The following is a 23,948-nucleotide window of genomic DNA, read 5'->3' as shown; positions in this document are numbered from 1 at the left end:
CCTCTGGCAGTATGTCACTCAAGCAGATGTGAACAAGACTAAACGTAAAGCTGTTGTTCCATGGTCAGCCGTCACGGCCCCCCAGTCCACCCAGCTGTTGTTCCATGGTCAGCCGTCAGGGCGCCCCCAGTCCATCCAGCTGTGGTTGTTTCATGATCAGGGCGCCACAGTCTACCCAGCTGTTGTTCCATGCTCAACCGTCAGGGCGCTCCCAGTCCACCCAGCTGTTGTTCCATGGTCAGGGCACCCCAGTCCACCCAGCTGTTGTTCCATGGTCAGAGCGCCCCCAGTCCACCCAGCTGTGGTTGTTCCATGGTCAGGGCGCCCCCAGTCCAACCAGTTGTTGTTCCATGGTCAGCCGTCAGGGCGCCCCCATTCCACCCAGCTGTGAGAGTTTCATGGTCAGGACGCCCACAGTCCACCCAGCTGTGGTTGTTCCATGGTCAGCTGTCAGCGCCTGCTGTGCACCCAACTGTGGTTGTTCCATGGTCAGCCGTCAGGGCGCCCCAGTCCACCCACCTGTTGTTCCATGGTCAGCCGTCAGGGCGCCCAGTCCACCCAGCTGTGTTTTTCCATGGTCAGGGTGCCCCAGTCCACCCAGCTGTGGTTGTTCCATGGTCAGCCGTCGGCATTCCACCCAGCTGTGGTTCCATGGTCACCCGTCAGGGCGCCCCCAGTCCACCCAGCTGTTGTTTCATGGTCAGGTGCCCCAGTCCACCCAGCTGTGGTTGTTTTATGGTCAGGGCGCCCCAGTCCACCCAGCTGTGGTTTCCCTGGTCAGGGCGCCCCAATCCACCCAGCTGTGGTTCCATGGTCAGCCGTCAGGGCGCCCCCAGTCCACCCAACTGTTCTTCCATGGTCCGCCGTCATGGAGCCCCAGTCCACCCAGCTGTTGTTCCATGGTCAGGAGGCCCGCAGTCCACCCAGCTGTTGGTTCATGATCAGGGCCCCCAGTCCTCCCAGCTGTGGTTTTTCCATGGTCAGTGCCCCAGTCCACCCAGCTGTGATTGTTCCATGGTCACGCGTCGGCAGTCCACCCAGCTGTGGTTCCATGGTCACCCGTCAGGGCGCCCCCAGTCCACCCAGCTGTTGTTTCATGGTCAGGGCGCCCCAGTCCACCCAGCTGTGGTTGTTCCTGGTCAGGGCGCCCCAATCCACCCAGCTGTGGTTCCATGGTCAGCCGTCAGGGCGCCCCCAGTCCACCCAACTGTTCTTCCATGGTCCGCCATGGAGCCCCCAGTCCACCCAGCTGTTGTTCCATGGTCAGGAGGCCCGCAGTCCACCCAGCTGTTGGTTCATGATCAGGGCGCCCCCAGTCCCAGCTGTGGTTTTTCCATGGTCAGGGTGCCCCAGTCCACCCAGCTGTGATTGTTCCATGGTCAGCCGTCGGCAGTCCACCCACTGGTTCCATGGTCACCCGTCAGGCGCCCCAGTCCACCAGCTGTTGTTTCATGGTCAGGGTGCCCCAGCCCAGCTGTGGTTGTTTTATGGTCAGGGCGCCCCCAGTCCACCCAGCTGTGGTTGTTCCCGGTCAGGGCGCCCCAATCCACCCAGCTGTGGTTCCATGGTCAGCCGTCAGGGCGCCCCCAGTCCACCCAACTGTTCTTCCATGGTCCGCCGTCATGGAGCCCCCAGTCCACCCAGCTGTTGTTCCATGGTCAGGGCGCCCGCAGTCCACCCAGCTGTTGGTTCATGATCAGGGCGCCCCCAGTCCTCCCAGCTGTGGTTGTTCCATGGTAAGGGCGCCCCCAGTCCACCCAGCTGTTGTTGTTGCATGGTCAACCATCAGGGTGCCCCCAGTCCACCCAGCTGTAGTTGTTCCATGGTCAGGTTGCCCCCAGTCCACCCAGCTGTGGTTATTGCATGGTCAGCCGTCAGGTCGCCTTCAGTCCACCCAACTGTTGTTCCATGGTCAGGCACTTCATGTCCACCCAGCTGTGGTTGTTTCAAGGTCAGGCGCCCCCAGTATACCCAGCTATGGTAGTTCCATGGTCAGGGCGCCCCAGTCCACCCTGCTGTGGTTGTTCCATGGTCAGCCGTCAGGGCGCCCCCATCCCCCCAACTGTTGTTCCCATGGTCAGCGCCCCCTGTCCACCCAGCTGTTGTTGTTCCATGGTCGAAGTGCGCCCAGTCCCCCCAGCTGTTGTTCCATGATCAGGCGCCCCAGTCCACCCAGCTGTGGTTGTTCCATGGTCAGCTGAGGCGCCCCTAGTACACCCAGCTGTTGTTCAATGGTCAGCCATCAGGGCGCTCCCAGTCCACCCAGATGTTGTTGTTCCATGGTCAGCCTTCAGGGGGCCCACAGTCCACTCATCTGTGGTTGTTCCATGGTCAGGGCGCCCCCAGTCCACCCAGCTGTGGTTGTTCCATTGTCCGGGCGCCCCTAGTCCACCCAGCTGTGATTGTTCCATAGACAGGGCGCCCCTAGTCCACCCAGCTGTGGTTGGTCCATGGTCAGTGCGCCCCCAGTCTACCCAGCTGTGGGTGTTCCATGGTCAGGGCGGCCTCAGTCCACCCAGCTTTTGTTCCATGGTCAGCTGTCAGGGCGCCCCCAGTCCACCCAGCTGTTGTTCCATGGTTAGGCACCTCAGTCCACCCAGCTGTGGTTGTTCCATGGTCAGGGCGCCCCAGTCCATCTCAGCTGTTGCCATGGTCAGCCGTCAGGGCGCCCCAGTCCACCCAGCTGTTGTTCCATGGTCAGGCGCCCCCAATCCACCCAGCTGTTGGTCTATGATCAGGGCGCCCCAGTCCACCCAGCTGTGGTTGTTCCTTGGTCAGGGCCCCTCAGTCCACAGCTGTTTTTGTTCCCTGGTCAGCCGTCAAGGCGCCCCCAGTCCACACAGCTGTGGTTGTTCCATGGTCAGGGCGCCGCCAGTTCACCCAGCAGTGGTTGTTCCATGATCAGCCGTCAGGGCGCCCCCTTCCACCCAGCTGTTGTTCCATGGTCAGAACACCCCCTGTCCACCCAGCTGTGGTTGTTCCATGGTCAGGGCGCCCCCACTACAGGCAGGTGTGGTTGTTCCATGGTCAGGTGGCCCCCAGTCCACCCAGCAGTGGTTGTTCCATTGTCAGCCGTCAGGGTGCCCCCAGTCCCCATAGCTATTGTTCCAGGGTCAGGGCACCCTCAGTCCACCCAGCTGTTGCTGTTCCATGGTCAGGGCGCCCCCAGTACACCCAGCTGTGGTTGTTCCATTATCAGGGCGCCCCTAGTCCACCCAGCTGTGGTTGTTCCATGGTCAGACGTCAGGGCGCCCCCAGTCCACCCAGCTGTTATTCCATGGTCAGGACACCCCCTGTCCACCCAGTTGTGGTTGTTCCATGGTCAGGGCGCCCTAGCACACCCAGCTGTGGTTGTTTCATGATCAGGGCGCCCCCAGTCCACCCAGCTGTTGTTCCATGGTCAGCCGTCAGGCCGCCCCTAGGCCACCCAGCTGTTGTTCCATGGTCAGGGCGCCTCCAGATCGCCCAGCTGTTGTTGTTCCATGGTCAGGTGCCCCCAGTCCACCCAGATGTGGTTGTTCCATGGTCAGCCGTCAAGGCGCCCCCAGTCCACCAGCAGTGGTAGTTCCATTTTCAGCCATCAGGGCGCCACCAGTCCACCCAGCTGTGGTTGTTCCATGGTCAGCCGTCAGGACGCCCCAGTCCACCCAGCTGTTGTTTCATGGTCAGACATCAGGTTGCCCCAGTCCACCCAGCTGTTGTTCAATGGTTAGCCATCAGGGCCCCCTAGTCTACCAGCTGTGGTTTCTATGGACAGGGCGCCCCAGTCCCGCCAGATGTTGCTGTTCCATGGTCAGCCGTCAGGGCGCCACCGGTTCACCCAGCTGTGGTTGTTCCATAGTCGGGCGCCCCAGTCCACCCAGCTGTGGTTGTTCCCTTAGTTGTGCCCTCAGTCCACCCAGCTGTGGTTGTTCCATGTTCAGGGCGCCCCCAGTACCCAGCTGTGGTTGTTCCATGATCAGGGCGCCCCAGTCCACCCAGCGTTGGTTGTTCCATGATCAGGGCGCCCCCAGTCCTCCCAGCTGTTATTCAATGGTCAGCCATCTGGGCGCCTCCAGTCTACCCAGCTGTGGTTGTTCTATGGTCAGGCGCCCCCCAGTCCACCCAGATGTTGTTGTTCCATGGTCAGCCGTCAGGCGCCTCCAGTCCACCCAGCTGTGGTTGTTCCGTGGTCAGTGCCCCCAGTCCACCCAGCTGTGGTTGTTCCTTGTTCAGGGCGCCCCAGTACACCCAGCTGTGGTTGTTCCATGATATCTGCGCCCCCATTCCACCCAGCTGTTGTTCCATGGTCATGGCGCCCCCAATCCACCCAGCTGTGGTTGTTCCTTGGTCAGGGCGCCCCAGTCCACCCAGCTGTTGTTGTTCTGGTCAGCCGTCAGGGTGCACCCAGTCCACCCAGCTGTGGTTGGTCCATGGCCAGGCGCCGCCAGTCCACCCAACTGTGGTTGTTCCATGGTCAGCCGTCAGGGCGCCCCCAGTCCACCCAGCTGTTGTTCCATGGTCAGGACACCCCCTGTCCACCCAGCTGTGGTTGTTCCATGGTCAGGGCGCCCACAGTACACCCAGGTGTTGTTGTTCCATGGTCAGGTTGCCCCCAGTCAACCCATCTGTGGTTGTTCCATTGTCAGCCGTCAGGCGCCCCAGTCCCCCCAGCTGTTGTTCCATGGTCAGTGCGCCCTCAGTCCACCCAGCTGTGGTTGTTTCATGATCAGGGCGCCCCCAGTCCACGCAGCTGTTGTTCCATGTTCAGCCGTCAGGGCGCCCCCAGTACACCCAGCTGTGGTTCTTCCATGGTCAGCCGTCAGGGCGCAGTCCACAGCTGTTGTTCCATGGTCAGGACACCCACTGTCCACAGCTGTGGTTGTTCCATGGTCAGGACACCCCCTGTCCACCCAGCTGTGGTTGTTCCATGGTCAGGGCGCCCACAGTACACCCAGGTGTTGTTGTTCCATGGTCAGGTTCCCCAGTCAACCCATCTGTGGTTGTTCCATTGTCAGCCGTCAGGGCGCCCCCAGTCCCCCAGCTGTTGTTCCATGGTCAGTGCGCCCTCTGTCCACCCAGCTGTGGTTGTTTCATGATCAGGGCGCCCCAGTCCACGCAGCTGTTGTTCCATGTTCAGCCGTCAGGGGCGCCCCACCCAGCTTCTGTTGTTCCATGGTCAGGGCGCCCCTTCCGCCCAGCTGTTGTTGTTCCATGGTCAGGGCGCCCTAGATCACCCAGCTGTGGTTGTTCTATGGTCAGCCGTCAGGGCGCCCCCATTCCACCCTGCTGTGGTAGTTCCATTTACAGCCATCAGGGCGCCCCAGTCCACCAGCTCTTGTTCCATGGTCAGACGTCAGGGTGCCCCAGTCCACCCAGCTGTTGTTCAATGGTCAGCCATCAGGGCCCCCTAGTCTACCCAGCTGTGGTTGTTCTATGGTCAGGGCCCCCCAGTCCCGCCAGATGTTGCTGTTCCATGGTCAGCCTTCAGGGTGCCCCCAGTCCCACAGCTGTGGTTGTTCCATGGTCGGGGCGCCCCCAGTCCCCACCTATGGTTGTTCCATGGTCAGTGCGCCCCAGTCCACCCAGCTGTGGTTGTTCCATGTTCAGGCGCCCCCAGTCTACCCAGCAGTGGTTGTTCCATGATCAGGGCGCCACCCAGTCCACCCAGCTTTGGTTGTTCCATGATCAGGGGCGCCCCAGTTCACCCAGCTGTTGTTCAATGGTCAGCCATCTGGGTTGCCCCAGTCTACCCAGCTGTGGTTGTTCTATGGTCAGGGCGCCCCCCTCCACCCAGATGTTGTTGTTCCATGGTCAGCCGTCAGGGCGCCCCCATTCCACCCAGCTGTGGTAGTTCCATTTTCAGCCATCAGGGCGCCACCAGTCCACCCAGCTGTGGTTGTTCCATGGTCAGCCGTCAGGGCGCCCCAGTCCACCCAGCTGTTGTTCCATTGTCAGACGTCAGGGTGCCCCCAGTCCACCCAGCTGTTGTTCAATGGTCAGCCATTAGGGCGCCCCCAGTCTACCCAGCTGTGGTTGTTCTATGGTCAGGGCGCCCCCAGTCCAGCCTAATGTTGTTGTTCCATGGTCAGCCGTCAGGGCGTCCCCAGTCTACCCAGCTGTGGTTGTTCCATGGTCAGGGCGCCACCAGTCCACCCAGCTGTGGTTGTTCCATGGTCAGTGCGCCCCCAGTCCACCCAGCTGTAGTTGTTCCATGTACAGGGCGCCCCCAGTACACCCAGCTGTGGTTGTTCCATGATAAGGGCGCCCCCAGTCCACCCAGCTTTGGTTGTTCCATGATCAGGGCGCCCCCAGTCCACCCAGATGTTGTTCAATTGTCAGCCATCTGGGCGCCCCCAGTCTACCCAGCTGTGGTTGTTCTAAGGGCGCCCCAGTCCAGTTGTTGTTCCATGGGTTAATCACCAAGCTGTGGTTTGTTCCGAGTCAGGGCGCCCTAGTCCACCCAGCAGTTGTTCCATGGTCAGACGTCAGGGCGCCCCCAGTCCACCAGCTGTTGTTCAATGGTCAGCCATCAGGGCGCCCCCAGTCCACCCAGCTGTTGTTCCATGGTCAGCAATCAGGGCGCTCCCAGTCCACCCAGCTGTGTTTGTTCAAGGTCAGGGCGCCCCAAGGTCCACCCAGCTGTGGTTGTTCCATGGTCAGGGCGCCCCAGTCCACCCAGCTGTTGTTGTTCCATGGTCAGCCTTCAGGGCGCCCCCAGTCCACCCAGCTGTGGTTTTTCCATGGTCAGGGCGCCCCAGTCCTCCCAGCTGTGGTTGTTCATGGCAAGGGCGCCACCAGTCCACCCAGCTGTGATGGTTCCATGGTCCGGGTGCCCCCAGTCCACCCAGCTGTGGTTGTTCCATGGTCAGGGCGCCCCAGTCCATCCAGCTGTTGTTGTTCTATGGTAAGCCGTCAGGGCGGCCCCAGTCCAACCAGCTCTGATTTTCCATGGTCAGTGCGCCCCAGTCCACCCAGCTGTGGTTGTTCCATGGTCAGCCATCAGGCCGACCCCAGTCCCAGTGTGGTTGTCCATGGTCGGGTGCCCCCAGTCCACCCAGCTGTGGTTGTTCCATGGTCAGGGCGCCCCCAGTCCACCCAGCTGTGGTTGTTCCATGTTCAGCCGTCAGGCGCCCCCAGTCCCCCCAGCTGTTGTTCCATGGTGGGCGCCCCGTCACCCAGCTGTTGTTGTTAGGCCACAGGCCCCATCCACCAGCTGTTGTTCCATGGTCAGGCGCCATCCCCAGCTGTTGTTGTTCATGGTCAGGGCGCACCCTGTCCACCCAGCTGTGGTTGTTTCATTGTCAGGGCGCCCCCAGTCCACCCAGCTTGTTCCATGGTCAGCCGTCAGGGCGCCCCCAGTCCACCCAGCTGTGGTGTTCCATGGTCAGCCGTCAGGGCGCCCCCAGTCTACCCAGCTGTTGTTGTTCCATTGTCAGGGCGCCCGCCTCCACCCAGCTGTTGTTGTTCCATGGTCAGTGCGCCCCCAGTCCACCCAGCTGTGGTTGTTCTTTGGTCAGCCGTCAGGGCGCCACCAGTCCACCCAGCTGTGGTTGTTCCATGGTCAGCCGTCAGGGCGCCACCAGTCCACCCAGCTGTGGTTGTTCCATGGTCAGGGCGCCCCCAGTCTCTTTGTGTACCAAGAACTTCCTGTACAGTGTGGTATGTCCTCTAACCTAACCTAACCTAACCTTGTCATCAAGCGGGTTTAATACATCAATATATCTTTATTTTCATGTTTGAAGTAACTTACGCTGCCCAGCTGTATACACGACGTGTGTTGACTACAAGACTCTGCCATTGTGTGTGTGTGTGTGAGCTGGCGGCCTGGAGGGAAATATATATTCTGAACTATGCTGGACACAGTGGGACAATGTGACATACATGCATACATACATACATACATACATACATACATACATACATACATACATACATACATACAAAGAAAACGGAAGCAATAAATATAAAAACAGAGAGACAGAGTTTATTCGTTCATGGAACAACAGGTCCCCGGATTTTCCTCCAAAATATACTGTACATATAAATATTCTGTACTATGTATACAAATTATACATACACGCATACAAATGTTCTCTGAAAAATGGCATATATGTATGTTCAAAAGTATGTCTGCATAATGCCATACAACTACTGGAGTCAAATGTGGTAGTGTGGTAGTAGGGTCATGTGGTAGTGTGGTGGTAGGGTCATGTGGTAGTGTGGTGGAGGTGTGTGGTATTATGGTGATGTGTGGTGGTGGGATATTGTGGTAGTAGGATGGTGGTGTGGTGGTAAGGTTGTGTGGTAATATGGTGATGTGGTGGAGGATGGTGGTGTGGTGGTAGGGTAATGTGGTAGTGTGGTTGAAATGGTGATGGTATGGTTAGTGTGGTGGTGTGGTAGTGATGTGGCATTAAGGTGGAGGTGATGTTGTGGTGTTGTTGTAGTTTGATGGTGTTTTGATGCTGATGACACACACACACACACACACCCAGGTATATTATAATATACTCATGCATCATATTGTAGAGAGTACCACAGCTTAAACCTCTGTAGAGTCACAATGTACTCAGTTGGTCAAATAATCGTACTCAAAAGTGAAGTTCAATGACGTCATCGTACTCAAGAGGCTAGCCAAAGTTCTTATGGCTCATCTCCAAACTGGTTCTCCCACACAAGTGACTGGTTCTCTCACCTCCACTATGGTGTTGGCGTTGGTCAGGAAGCTCCAGATACTTGTATAGACTGAAGAAGACATTTACAGGTAAACCAGCCGCTGTATGACGCAGTAAACCAGCGGGTGTATGACGCAACCAGCCGCTGTATGAGGCAGTAAAACAGGCCGGTGTATGACGCAGTAAACCAGCTGCTGTATGACGCAGTAAACCAGCCGGTGCATACGAAACCACCGGTGTATGACACAGTAAACCAGCAGGTGTATGACACAGTAAACCAGCAGGTGTATCTCACAGTAAACCAGCCGTTGTATGACACGATAAACCAGCCGGTGTATGACACAGTAAACCAACCGGTGTATGACACAAACCGCCGGTGTATGACACAGTAAACCAGCCGGTGTATGACGCAGTAAACCAGCCGGTGTATGACACAGTAAACCAGCAGTGTATGACACAGTAAACCAGCAGGTGTATCTCACAGTAAACCAGCCGTTGTATGACACAGTAAATCAGCCGGTGTATGACACAGTAAACAAGCCGGTGTATGACACAGCAAACCAGCAGGTGGTGAGGCAGTAAACCAGCCGGTGTATGGCATGTAAAACAGTCGGTGTATACCAGAAACCAACCGGTGATGACACATAAACCAGCTGCTGTATGACGCAGTAGCCGGTGTATGACACAGCAGGTGTATGACACAGTAAACCAGCAGGTGTATGACACAGTAAACCAGCCGGTGTATGACGCAGTAAACCAGCCGGTATATGACACAGTAAACCAGCAGGTATATGACACAGTAAACCAGCAGGTGTATCTCACATAAACCAGCCGTTGTATGACACAGTAAATCAGCCGGTGTATGACACAGTAAACAAGCCGGTGTAGACACAGCAAACCAGCAGGTGTATGAGGCAGTAAACCAGCCGGTGTATGACGATAAAACAGCCGGTGTATGACGCAATAAAAAGCCGGTGTATGACGCAGTAAACCAGCCGGTGTATGATGCAGTAAACCAGCCGGTGTATGACGCAGTAAACCAGCCGCTGTATGATGCAATAAACCAGCTGGTGTATGATGCAGTAAACCAGACGCTGTATGACGCAGTAAACCAGCAGGTGTATGACACAGTAAACCAGCAGGTGTATGACACAGTAAACGGGTGTATCTCACAGTAAACCAGCCGTTGTATGACACAGTAAATCAGCCTGTGTATGACACAGCAAACCAGCAGGTGTATGAGGCGTAAACCAGCCGTGATGCAGTAAACCAGACGCTGTATGACGCAGTAAACCAGCAGGTGTATGACACAGTACACTAGCCGGTGTATGACAAAATAAACCAGTCGGTGTATGACACAGTAAACCAGCCGGTGTATGACACAGTAAACCAGCCGGTATATGACACAGTGAACCAGCAGGTGTATGACACAGTAAACCAGCAGGTGTATCTCACAGTAAACCAGCCAGTGTATGACACAGTAAGCCAGCCGTGTATGACACAGTAAACAGGTGTATGACACAGTAAACCAGCTGGTGTATGACACAGTAAACCAGCCGGTGTATGACAAAATAAACCAGCCGGTGTATGACACAGTAAACCAGCAGGTGTATGACACAGTGAACCAGCCGGTGTATGACACAGTAAACCAGCCGGTGTATGACACAGTAAACTAGCAGGTGTATGACACAGTAAACCAGCCGGTGTATGACACAGTAAGACAGCCGGTGTATGACCGCAATAAATCAGTCATTGATGACACGGTAAACCAGCCGGTGTATGAGGCGGTAAACCAGCCGGTGTATGACGCGGTAAACCAGCCGTGTATGACACAGTAAACCAGTCGCTGTATGACGCAGTAAACCAGCCGGTGTATGACGCAGTAAACCAGCCGGTGTATGACGCGGTAAACCAGCCGGTGTATGACGCAGTTAACCAGTTTCTGTATGACGCAGTAATCCAGCCGGTGTATGACACAGTAAACCAGCGGTGTATGATGCAGTAAACCAGCCGGTGTATGACGCAGTAAACCAGCCGCTGTATGAGCCGTAAACCAGCCGTTGTATGATGCAGTAAACCAGCGGCTGTATGACAATAAACCATCCGGTGTATTACGCAGTAAACCAGCCGATGTATGACGCAATAAACCATCCGGTGTATGAGGCATTATACCAACGGTGTATGAGGCAGTAAACCAGCCGGTGTATGACGCAATAAACCAACGGTGTATGAGGCAGTAAACCAGCCAGTGTAAGGGCAGTAAACCAGCCGGTGTATGACGCAATAAACTAGCCGGTGTATGACGCAATAAACCAACCGGTGTATGAGGCGGTAAACCAGCCGGTGAACGGTGTATGAGGCAGTAAACCAACAGGTGTATGACGCAGTAAAACAGCCGGAGTATGACGCAGTAAACCAACCGGTGTATGATGCAGTAAACCAGCCGGTGTATGATGCATTAAACCAGCCGGTGTATGACGATAAACCAGCCGCTGTATAGCCAATAAACCAGCGGTTGTATGATGCAGATAACCAGACGCTGTATGACGCAGTAAACCAGCCGTTGTATGATGCAGTAAACCAGCTGCTGTATGAGGTTGTAAACCAGCCTGTGTATGATGCAGTAAACTAGCCTGTGTTGACGCAGTAAACCATCCGGTGTATGCGCGAGTAAACCAGCCGGTGTATGACGCAGTGAACCAGCCGGTGTATGACGCAGATAAACCAGCCGGTGTATGATGTAGTAAACCAGCCGTGTATGATACAGTAAACCAGCCGGTGTATGACACAGTGAACCAGCAGGTGTATGACACAGTGAACCAGCTGGTGTATGACACAGTAAACCAGCAGGTGTATCTCACAGTAAACCAGCCGGTGTATGACACGGTAAACCAGCCGGTGTATGACACAATAAACCAGCCGGTGTATGACACAGTAAACCAGCCGGTGTATGACACAGTAAACCAACGGTTGGTGACACAAAACCAACCGGTGCATGACACAGTAAACCAGCCGTTGTATGACACCCAAAACCAGCCGGTATATGACACAGTAAACTAGCAGGTGTATGACACAGTAAACCAGCCGGTGTGACACGAAGTAAACCAGCCGGTGTATGACACAGTAAACCAGCCGGTGTATGACCGATAAACCAGCCGGTGTATGACACAGTAAACCAACCGGTTATGACACAGTAAACCAGCCGGTGTATGACACAGTAAATTAGCCGGTGTATGAAACAATAAACCAGCCGGTGTATGACACAGTAAACCAGCCGGTGTATGACACAGTAAACCAACCGGTGTATGACACAGTAAACCAGCCGGTGTATGACACCTAAATCAGCCGGTGTATGAAACAGTAAACCAGCTGGTGTATGACGCAGTAAACCAGCCGGTGTATGACACAGTAAACCAGCCGGTGTATGACACAGTAAACTAGCCGGTGTATGATGCAGTAAACCAGTCGGTGTATGACTCAGTAAACCACCCGGTGTATGACGCAGTAAACCAGCCGGTGTATGACGCAGTAAACCACCCGGTGTATGACGCAGTAAACCAGCCGGTGTATGATGCAGTAAACCAGCCAGTGTACGATGCAGTAAACCTGCCGGTGTATGACGCAGTAAACCAGCCGGTGTATGATGCAGTAGACCAGTTGTGTATGGGCGTAAACCAGCCGTTGTATGATGCAGTAAACCAGCGGCTGTATGAGGTCGTAAACCAGCCAGTGTACGATGCAGTAAACCAGCCGGTGTATGACGCAGTAAACCAGGCGGTGTATTAGGCAGTAAACCAGCCGTGTATGAGGCCGTAAACCAGCCGTTGTATCATGCAGTAAACCAGCGGCTGTATGAGGTCGTAAACCAGCCGTGTACGATGCAGTAAACCTGCGGTGTATGACGCAGTAAACCGCGGTGTATTAGGCAGTAAACCAGCCGGTGTATTACGCAGTAAACCAGCCGGTGTATTCGCAGTAAACCAGCCGGTATGATGCGCAGTAAGCCATCCGTGTATGATGCAGTAAACCAGTCGTTGTATGATGAAGTAAACCAGCCGGTATGACGCAGTAAACCAGCCGGTGTATGATGCAGTAAGCCAGCCGGTGTATGACGCAGTAAACCAGCCGGTGTATGATGCAGTAAACCATCCATGTATGATGCAGTAAACCAGCCGATGTATGTTGCAGTAGACCAGCCGGTGTATGATGCAGTAAGCCATCCGTGTATGATGCAGTAAGCCAGCCGGTGTATGACGCAGTAAACTAGCCGGTGTATGATGCAGTAAACCATCCATGTATGATGCAGTAAACCAGCCGATATATGTTGCAGTAGACCAGCCGGTGTATGATGCAGTAAGCCATCCGTGTATGATGCAGTAAACCAGTCGTTGTATGATGAAGTAAACCAGCCGGTGTATGACGCAGTAAACCAGCCGGTGTATGATGCAGTAAGCCAGCCTGTGTATGACGCAGTAAACTAGCCGGTGTATTACGCAGTAAACCAACCGGTGTCTGACGCAGTAAACCAGCCGGTGTATGACGCAGTAAACCAGCCGTGTATGATGCAGTAAACCAGCGTTGTATGATGCAGTAAGCCAGTCAGTGTATGACGCAGTAAACTAGCCGGTGTATTACGCAGTAAACCAACCGGTGTCTGACGCAGTAAACCAGCCGGTGTATGACGCAGTAAACCAGCCGTGTATGATGCAGTAAACCAGCCGGTGTATGACACAGTAAACCAGCCGCTATATGAAGCAGTAAACTAGTCGGTGCGACGCAGTAACCACATCGTGTGACGCAGTAAACCAGCCAGTGTATGACACAGTAAACCAGCCGATTTATGATGCAGTAATCCAGCGGTTATGACACAGTAAACCAGCCGATGTATGACGCAGTAAACCAGCCGGTATATAACGCAGTAAATCAGCTGGTGTATTGGGCAGTAAACCAGCCAGTGTATGACGCAGTAAACCAGCCGGTGTATGACACGGTAAACCAGTCGCTGTATGACGCAGTAAACCAGCCGTTGTATGACGTAGTAAACCAGCCGGTGTATGACGAAGTAAACCAGTTTCTGTATGACGCAGTAATCCAGCCGGTGTATGACACAGTAAACCAGTCACTGTATGACACTGTAAACGAGCGGTGTATGATGCAGTAAACCAGCCGGTGTATGAGGCAGTAAACCAGCGGTTGTATGAGCCAGTAAACCAGCGGTGTATGACACAGTAAACCAGTCGCTGTATGACGCAGTAAACCAGCCGGTGTATGACGCAGTAAACCAGCCGGTGTTGACGCAGTAAACCAGCCGGTGTATGACGCAGTAAACCAGTTTCTGTATGACGCAGTAATCCAGCCGATGTATGACACAGTAAACCAGCCGTTGTATGATGCAGTAAACCAGCGGTTGTATGACGCGGTAAACCAGCCTGTGTATGAGGGCGTAAGCCAGCCGCTGTATGAGGCCGTAAACCAGCCGTTGTATGATGCATTAAACCAGCGTATGAGGGTTGTAAACCAGCCTGTGTATGATGCAGTAAACAAGCCGATGTATGACGCAGTAAACCAGCCGGTGTATGATGCAGTAAACCAGCCCGTGTACGATGCAGTAAACCTGCCGGTGTATGATGCAGTAAACCAGCCGGTGTATTAGCCAACCAGCCGGTGTATGACGCAGTAAACCAGCCGGTGTATGATGGAATAAACCAGCCGTGTAGTGAGGCCGTAAACCAGCCGTTGTATGATGCGGTAAATCAGCGGCTGTATGAGGGAGTAAACCAGCCTGTGTATGATGCAGTAAACCAGCCCGTGGTATGATGCAGTAAACCATCCGGTGTATTACGCAGTAAACCAGCCGATGTATGACGCAGTAAACCATCCGGTGTATGATGCAGTAAACCAGCCGTGTATGAGGCAGTAAACCACCCGTTGTATGATGCAGTAAACCATCCATGTATGATGCAGTAAACCAGCTGATGTATGACGCAGTAAACCAGCCGTGTATGATGCAGTAAGCCAGCCGCTGTATGATGAAGTAAACCAGCCGGTGTATGACGCAGTAAACCAGACGGTGTATGATGAATACCAGCCGGTGTATGACGCAGTAAACCAGACGGTGTATGATGCAGTAAACCAGCCGGTGTATGACGCAGTAAACTAGCCATGTATGATGCAGTAAACCAGCCGGTGTACTACGCAGTAAACCAACCGGTGTCTGATGCAGTAAACCAGCCAGTGTATGACGCAGTAAACCAGCCGTGTATGACGCAGTAAACCAGCCGGTGAATGACACAGTAAACCAGTTGCTGTGTGACACAGCAAACCAGTCGCTGTATGACACAGTAAACCAGTTGCTGTATGACACAGTAAACCAGTCGCTGTATGACACTGTAACCCAGCCGGTGTATGATGCAGTAAACCAGCCGGTGTATGACGCAATAAACCAGCCGGTGTATGAGGCCATAAGCCAGCCACTGTATGAGGCCGTAAACCAGCCGGTGTATGATGCAGTAAACCAGCCGGTGTATGGCGAGATAAACCATGTGTTATTACGCAGTAAACCAGCCGATGTATGACGCAGTAAACCAGCCGGTGTATGACGCAGTAAACCAGCCTGTGTATGAGTAAGCCAGCCGCTGTATGAGGCCGTAAACCAGCCGTTGTATGATGCATTAAACCAGCGGCTGTATGAGGTTGTAAACCAGCCTGTGTATGATGTAGTAAACAAGCCGATGTATGACGCAGTAAACCAGCCGGTGTATGATGCAGTAAACCAGCCGGTGTATTAGCCAGTAAACCAGCCGGTGTATGACGCAGTAAACCAGCCCGTGTACGATGCAGTAAACCAGCCGGTGTATGACGCAGTAAACCATGTGGTGTATTACGCAGTAAACCAGCCGATGTATGACGCAGTAAACCAGCCGGTGTATGACGCAGTAAACCAGCCTGTGTATGAGGGCGTAAGCCAGCCGCTGTATGAGGCCGTAAACCAGCCGTTGTATGATGCATTAAACCAGCGGCTGTATGAGGTTGTAAACCAGCCTGTGTATGATGCAGTAAACAAGCCGATGTATGACGCAGTAAACCAGCCGGTGTATGATGCAGTAAACCAGCCGGTGTATTAGCCAGTAAACCAGCCGGTGTATGATGCAGTAAACCAGCCCGTGCACGATGCAGTAAACCTGCCGGTGTATGATGCAGTAAACCAGCCGGTGTATTAGCCAGTAAACCAGCCGGTGTAGACGCGTAAACCAGCGGTTAGTGATGGAGTAAACCAGCCGTGTATGAGGCCGTAAACCAGCCGTTGTATGATGCAGTAAATCAGCGGCTGTATGAGGTTGTAAACCAGCCTGTGTATGATGCAGTAAACCAGCCGGTGTATGATGCAGTAAACCATCCGGTGTATTACGCAGTAAACCAGCCGATGTATGACGCAGTAAACCATCCGGTGTATGATGCAGTAAACCAGCCGTGTATGAGGCAGTAAACCACCCGTTGTATGATGCAGTAAACCAGCCGTGTATGACGCAGTAAACCAGCCGGTGGCCAGCCGGTGTATGACACAGTAAACTAGCAGGTGTATGACACAGTAAACCAGCCGGTGTATGACTGGTAACCAGCCGGTGTATGACACAGTAACCAGCCAGTGTATGATACAGTAAACTAGCAGGTGTATGACACAGTGAACCAGCCGGTGGCCTTGACACAGTAAACCAGCCGATTGTATGACACAGTAAACAAGCGGGTGTATGACACAGTAAACCAGCCGGTGTATGACACAGTAAGACAGCCGGTGTATGACACAGTAAAATCAGTCAGTGTATGACACAGTAAACCAGCCGGTGTATGACACAGTAAACCAGTCGCTGGCGCTGACGCGGTAAACCAGCCGGTGTATGGCGCGCAGTAAACCAGCGGTGTATGACGCAGTAAACCAGCCGGTGTATGTGCGGATTAACCAGTTTCTGTATGACGCAGTAATCCAGCGGTGTATGACGTGGCCAGCGGTTGTGTGACGCAGTAATCCAGCCGGTGTATGACACAGTAAACCAGCGGTGTATGATGCAGTAAACCAGCCGGTGTATGACGCAGTAAACCAGCCGCTGTATGAAGCCGTAAACCAGCCGTTGTATGATGCAGTAAACCAGCGGCTGTATGACGCAATAAACCATCCGGTGAATTACGCAGTAAACCAGCCGATGTATGACGCAATAAACCATCCGGTGTATGAGGCATTATACCAACCGGTGTATGAGGCAGTAAACCAGCCGGTGTATGACGCAATAAACCAACCGGTGTATGAGGCAGTAAACCAGCCAGTGTATGAGGCAGTAAACCAGCCGGTGTATGACGCAATAAACCAGCCGGTGTATGACGCAATAAACCAGCCGGTGTATGAGGCAGTAAACCAGCCGGTGTATGAGGCAGTAAACCAACAGGTGTATGACGCAGTAAAACAGCCGGAGTATGACGCAGTAAACCAACCGGTGTATGATGCAGTAAACCAGCCGGTGTATGATGCATTAAACCAGCCGGTGTATGACGCAGTAAACCAGCCGCTGTATAACGCAATAAACCAGCCGGTGTTTGATGCAGATAACCAGGCGCTGTATGACGCAGTAAACCAGCCGTTGTATGATGCAGTAAACCAGCTGCTGTATGAGGTTGTAAACCAGCCTGTATATGATGCAGTAAACTAGCCTGTGTATGACGCAGTAAACCATCCGGTGTATTACGCAGTAAACCAGCCGGTGTATGACGCAGTAAACCAGCCGGTGTATGACGCAGTAAACCAGCCGGTGTATGACGCAGTAAACCAGCCGGTGTATGACGCATTAAACCAGCCGGTGTATGACGCAGTAAACCAGCCGGTGTATGATGTAGTAAACCAGCCTGTGTATGATACAGTAAACCAGCCGGTGTATGACACAGTGAACCAGCAGGTGTATGACACAGTGAACCAGCTGGTGTATGACACAGTAAACCAGCAGGTGTATCTCACAGTAAACCAGCCGGTGCATGACATAGTGAACCAGCCGGTGTATGACACAGTGAACCAGCTGGTGTATGACACAGTAAACCAGCAGGTGTATCTCACAGTAAACCAGCCGGTGCATGACATAGTGAACCAGCCGGTGTATGACACCGTAAACCAGCCGGTATATGACACAGTAAACTAGCAGGTGTATGACACAGTAAACCAGCCGGTGTATGACACAGTAAACCAGCCGGTGTATGACACAGTAAACCAGCCGGTGTATGACACAGTAAACCAGCCGGTGTATGACACAGTAAACCAGCCGGTGTATGACACAGTAAACCAGCCGGTGTATGACACAGTAAACCAGCCGGTGTATGACACAGTAAACCAGCCGGTGTATGACACAGTAAACCAGCCGGTGTATGACACAGTAAACCAGCCGGTGTATGACACCTTAAATCAGCCGGTGTATGAAACAGTAAACCAGCTGGTGTATGACGCAGTAAACCAGCCGGTGTATGATGCAGTAGACCAGTTGTGTATGGGCGTAAACCAATAGTTGTATGATTACGGCAGAAGCCAGCGGCTGTATGGGGTCATCAACCAGCCAGTGTGCGATGCAGTAAACCAGCCGGTGTATGACGCAGTAAACCAGGCGGTGTATTAGGCAGTAAACCAGCCGTGTATGAGGCCGTAAACCAGCCGTTGTATGATGCAGTAAACCAGCGGCTGTATGAGGTCGTAAACCAGCCAGTGTACGATGCAGTAAACCTGCCGGTGTATGACGCAGTAAACCAGGCGGTGTATTAGGCAGTAAACCAGCCGGTTTATTACGCAGTAAACCAGCCGGTGTATTACGCAGTAAACCAGCCGGTGTATTACGCAGTAAACCAGCCGGTGTATTACGCAGTAAACCAGCCGGTGTATGACGCAGTAAACTAGCCGGTGTATGATGCAGTAAGCCATCCGTGTATGATGCAGTAAACCAGTCGTTGTATGATGAAGTAAACCAGCCGGTGTATGACGCAGTAAACCAGCCGGTGTATGATGCAGTAAGCCAGCCGGTGTATGACGCAGTAAACCAGCCGGTGTATGATGCAGTAAACCATCCATGTATGATGCAGTAAACCAGCCGATGTATGTTGCAGTAGACCAGCCGGTGTATGATGCAGTAAGCCATCCGTGTATGATGCAGTAAGCCAGCCGGTGTATGACGCAGTAAACTAGCCGGTGTATGATGCAGTAAACCATCCATGTATGATGCAGTAAACCAGCCGATGTATGTTGCAGTAGACCAGCCGGTGTATGATGCAGTAAGCCATCCGTGTATGATGCAGTAAACCAGTCGTTGTATGATGAAGTAAACCAGCCGGTGTATGACGCAGTAAACCAGCCGGTGTATGATGCAGTAAGCCAGCCGGTGTATGACGCAGTAAACTAGCCGGTGTATTACGCAGTAAACCAACCGGTGTCTGACGCAGTAAACCAGCCGGTGTATGACGCAGTAAACCAGCCGTGTATGATGCAGTAAACCAGCCGGTGTATGACACAGTAAACCAGCCGCTATATGAAGCAGTAAACTAGTCGGTGCACGACGCAGTAACCCAGTCGGTGTATGACGCAGTAAACCAGCCGGTGTATGACGCAGTAAACCAGCCGTGTATGATGCAGTAAACCAGCCGGTGTATGACACAGTAAACCAGCCGCTATATGAAGCAGTAAACTAGTCGGTGCACGACGCAGTAACCACGTCGGTGTATGACGCAGTAAACCAGCCAGTGTATGACACAGTAAACCAGCCGATGTATGATGCAGTAAACCAGCCGGTGTATGACACAGTAAACCAGCCGATGTATGACGCAGTAAACCAGCCGGTATATAACGCAGTAAATCAGCTGGTGTATTAGGCAGTAAACCAGCCAGTGTATGACGCAGTAAACCAGCCGGTGTATGACACAGTAAACCAGTCGCTGTATGACGCAGTAAACCAGCCGTTGTATGACGTAGTAAACCAGCCGGTGTATGACGAAGTAAACCAGTTTCTGTATGACGCAGTAATCCAGCCGGTGTATGACACAGTAAACCAGTCGCTGTATGACACTGTAAACGAGCGGTGTATGACACAGTAAACCAGCCGGTGTATGAGGCAGTAAACCAGCCGAGGTACGACAAGCCAGCCGGTGTATGACGCAGTAAACCAGTCGCTGTATGACGCAGTAAACCAGCCGGTGTATGACGCAGTAAACCAGCGGTATGACGCCAGTAAACCAGCCGGTGTATGACGCAGTAAACCAGTTTCTGTATGACGCAGTAATCCAGCCGATGTATGACACAGTAAACCAGTCGCTGTATGACACTGTAAACCAGCCGTTGTATGATGCAGTAAACCAGCCGGTGTATGACGCAGTAAACCAGCCTGTGTATGAGGGCGTAAGCCAGCCGCTGTATGAAGCCGTAAACCAGCCGTTGTATGATGCATTAAACCAGCGGCTGTATGAGGTTGTAAACCAGCCTATGTATGATGCAGTAAACAAGCCGATGTATGACGCAGTAAACCAGCCGGTGTATGATGCAGTAAACCAGCCCGTGTACGATGCAGTAAACTTGCCGGTGTATGATGCAGTAAACCAGCCGGTGTATTAGCCAGTAAACCAGCCGGTGTATGACGCAGTAAACCAGCCGGTGTATGATGGAGTAAACCAGCCGTGCATGAGGCCGTAAACCAGCCGTTGTATGATGCAGTAAATCAGCGGCTGTATGAGGTTGTAAACCAGCCTGTGTATGATGCAGTAAACCAGCCGGTGTATGATGCAGTAAACCATCCGGTGTATGATGCAGTAAACCAGCCGGTGTATGATGCAGTAAACCATCCGGTGTATTACGCAGTAAACCAGCCGATGTATGACGCAGTAAACCATCCGGTGTATGATGCAGTAAACCAGCCGTGTATGAGGCAGTAAACCACCCGTTGTATGATGCAGTAAACCATCCATGTATGATGCAGTAAACCAGCTGATGTATGACGCAGTAAACCAGCCGTGTATGACGCAGTAAGCCAGCCGCTGTATGATGAAGTAAACCAGCCGGTGTATGACGCAGTAAACCAGACGGTGTATGATGAAGTAAACCAGCCGGTGTATGACGCAGTAAACCAGACGGTGTATGATGCAGTAAGCCAGCCGCTGTATGATGAAGTAAACCAGCCGGTGTATGACGCAGTAAACCAGACGGTGTATGATGAAGTAAACCAGCCGGTGTATGACGCAGTAAACCAGACGGTGTATGATGCAGTAAACCAGCCGGTGTATGACGCAGTAAACTAGCCATGTATGATGCAGTAAACCAGCCGGTGTACTACGCAGTAAACCAACCGGTGTCTGATGCAGTAAACCAGCCAGTGTATGACGCAGTAGGGTGTGTCATAGGAGGGAAGATCAGCTAAAACTAATGGCCCATCACTTTTTTGATCTTTTAGTGTATATAAACAGAAAATAATTTCAGTTTCAATATTTTGCTTTTGCTAGGTAAATTTTAGCGTGAAATTTATGTCGCGTACGCTGCATTAGTGCATTACAGTTAAATAGTGAACATTGCTTTCTGACTTCATTCTTTAACAACCCAACTAACAATATTTTTCTGTTTCCGTTGCATTTGCATTTATAAGTTGATATGTTGCGATGGCTGCTTGCGTATGGACGAGGAACCCGTCCAGCCATCTCAGTCACTATCTTGGGTCTGGGAGAGAGCTCCTGAAGTCGGAGTTGCCTACATTGAGAGATGCTTTGAGGATACGGTGTTTTTAATCAGGCAAATCAGTGCTTAAGAGAAAAAGAACCAAGAACTTACAAACAAAGACATTGCCAGTGATATGACCAAAGCTGTCTTGGCACAGTACACTCTGGCTAACGCTCAGTTCAAGCCTCCAGTCATAACAAGTCAGACGAAGATTGAGTGAGGGAACTGCCTTGCTAGCCAGTTGGGAAAAGGCAGAGATATCTCTCTTGGGAGAGGAAAAACTTGCAGTTAAGGACAGCTTTGCCAAGCAACTGGACCAGTTGACTGACATAATTACTTGCAAGTGCCCAATTGTTCTCTGTCCTGAGTTTGGATACGATCGTGACTGTAAATCCAGGGCCCATCTCCTGCTGCTTGCAAAGTGAACTACAGAAGATTCCTGTGATCGAACTGTGGCATTTGACCAGCACAGAGAAAGGCTTGGCAGTATAGGGGCTCTCGTTCTAAGCCAGATATTCCGAGTCCAGAGACAGGAGGCTGCCACAGAGACAGAAGAGGAGAAGAGTTGCCGAGGAAAAGAGGAGCTTCAGAAGGCCCGGGGTGGTGAGGTAAAAAAGGCCAGTGATTGGAGTCAAGCTGATTCAGAGTTTAATGCTTCCCCATGGCTGATCCGAGTGCTGACCAGGAGAATGGTGACTTTGTCCCTAACCCAATAATGATCCCAAACCTTCAGGCATAAGATTCGAAATAGGAAAGATATCCCGAGAGCATAGCTCACAATGGCATGCGACACCACACTGGTCTCAGAGAAACTGCAGAGATAGCAACAGCTGCCTGGATTGACGGTGGTTGATAACACCTGATGATGTTCACCTGGTGATAGATCACTAACAAAGTAAGGAGAGCTCAGGAGAAACTTTGTCAGTAACCTAGAGGAGTTTGATAAGGGGATAAGAAAATGGAATCAATTGTTGTTTGTTCTTTGATGGGAGAAAGGGATGACACTAAAATTGTTCATGAAAGTTGAAATTCTGACAAGGTTGTTTCCCTGCCCATGGTGAGAGGAGAACACTCCTGCTGCAGTGAACCAGGAGAGTATTTGTGGCATTTCCTCCAGGAAAAGATGACATCAGGAAACCAGCTGAGATAGTGGCAGATAACATTGTGAACTGGCTCAGAGAGAGGAACGTGAATGTAGACCCTGCAGGCCATTGGAGGGACAGCACCAACACGAACACAAGGGTGGCAAAGGGGGTCATACAGTGGATAGAGCGGAAGATTGGGAGGAAGCTGGTCTGGATTGTTTGTGACCTCCACATAACGGTTGCCACTCAGACATCTGATCCAGGAGCTGGATGGCAAGACTCTTTCAAACAACAGATGGTCTGGTCCTCTTGGCAAGATGCTGGGCTCTGCCACTGGAGTTAGAAATAAATCGAGCTTTGAAAAAATCACAGTTGGCCCTCCACTCGTTGAGCTTGCACATACTGTCGTGACGACCTGGTACGGCAGTACTTTATGGTTACATGATTTGCTGCAGTGCCGTAAGAAACTGGGGTCATGCCTGATAGACTTGTTTACCTGCAGATAGGTCCAGTCTCACATTCTAGGTAGCTCTAGCAGCTCTCAGGTTCTGCAGAATTTTGGGTGGCTCATCATAAAGCTGAAGGAACCAGCTTCACAACCTGAGACTTATTGTCAATTCATCGTGAGTGTCTACTTGCCAAATTGGTTCAACACCAAAAGGTCAAGTCATCGTTCTCCGAGAAGGTCGAGGCATGTTCTCTTCCAGCTTGAGCTCCTGAGGTCAGCCAAGGAAGGTTGTTCAGATTGTGGAGCAGACTGTGAGGAGATCTTCCTGGTATGCTTTCATCGAGCAGTTCTGCAGACAATGCTCTGCAGTAAGGATGAGGAGGAGAGAAGAGTGGCAGTCAAAAACATCTTGGATATGAGAGACTTATGAGAGGATCTGGGCATGACGAATCAGTTGGTGACGATTTCCTTCAGGTCAGGGGCTCACAAGTCAATCTAGGTGCCAAGACCTCACTGATCTCATAGATATGGCTAACATCCAGGCTGTAGTAGGCCTCTTACCTGCAGCCTCACCAATGTTCAAGTCAGAGCTTTCTGGACAGCCCCCATGCATGTCCCTGCCTGGCCCTCACACACCCAGAGTATAGAGGCGTTGTGTACAGCAAGTGAGCAGGGCCAACAGTCCGCGTGTACAACCGGGAGAGGAGGGAAGGCTACATCCGAGCTCAGGTGGTCAGCAGGGGAGGTGATGAGTAGAAACAAGCAAAGAAGACATATGTTCTCTATGGTGTGCAGCAACACCGGGTTGTAGTAGTAACCGGTTTTGTATTTGATGATTTTTGTTTTCTAAGGGAATATTAAATTTAATAAATGTGTCAAGATCATTCATTTCACTTTTCTGGATCATTTTTCATCTAATAAATTAACCTGATACATTTGCTTTTTACTTTAAATAAGCTATTTAGTGGTGTTGGTAAAGGGTGGGAATACTGAATTTTCATAAGATTTCAAGTTAAAATTTACCTAGCAAAAATGAAAACTTT

At 52.3% G+C, this 23,948-nt stretch overlaps 2 protein-coding genes across 2 annotated transcripts; both read left to right on the top strand.

The window, feature by feature from the left end:
• Positions 1 to 189: 189 nt before the first annotated feature.
• On the top strand, positions 190 to 1,368 carry LOC121868156 (vegetative cell wall protein gp1-like). Its single transcript, XM_042368472.1, has one exon. It carries the CDS (start codon positions 190 to 192, stop codon positions 1,366 to 1,368), a length of 1,179 nt encoding a protein of 392 aa, XP_042224406.1.
• Positions 1,369 to 1,409: 41 nt separating this feature from the next.
• On the top strand, positions 1,410 to 3,565 carry LOC121868155. Its single transcript, XM_042368471.1, has 3 exons — positions 1,410 to 2,031; positions 2,336 to 2,494; positions 3,327 to 3,565. The coding sequence occupies exons 1-3, from the start codon at positions 1,410 to 1,412 to the stop codon at positions 3,563 to 3,565; spliced, it is 1,020 nt and encodes a 339-aa protein (XP_042224405.1).
• Positions 3,566 to 23,948: the final 20,383 nt, after the last annotated feature.

This window comes from Homarus americanus, unplaced genomic scaffold, assembly GCF_018991925.1.
Source record: "Homarus americanus isolate GMGI-L3 unplaced genomic scaffold, GMGI_Hamer_2.0 scaffold39788, whole genome shotgun sequence".
Classification (NCBI taxonomy): Eukaryota; Metazoa; Arthropoda; class Malacostraca; order Decapoda; family Nephropidae; genus Homarus; species Homarus americanus.
This window is presented reverse-complemented; position numbering and strand designations above follow the sequence as displayed.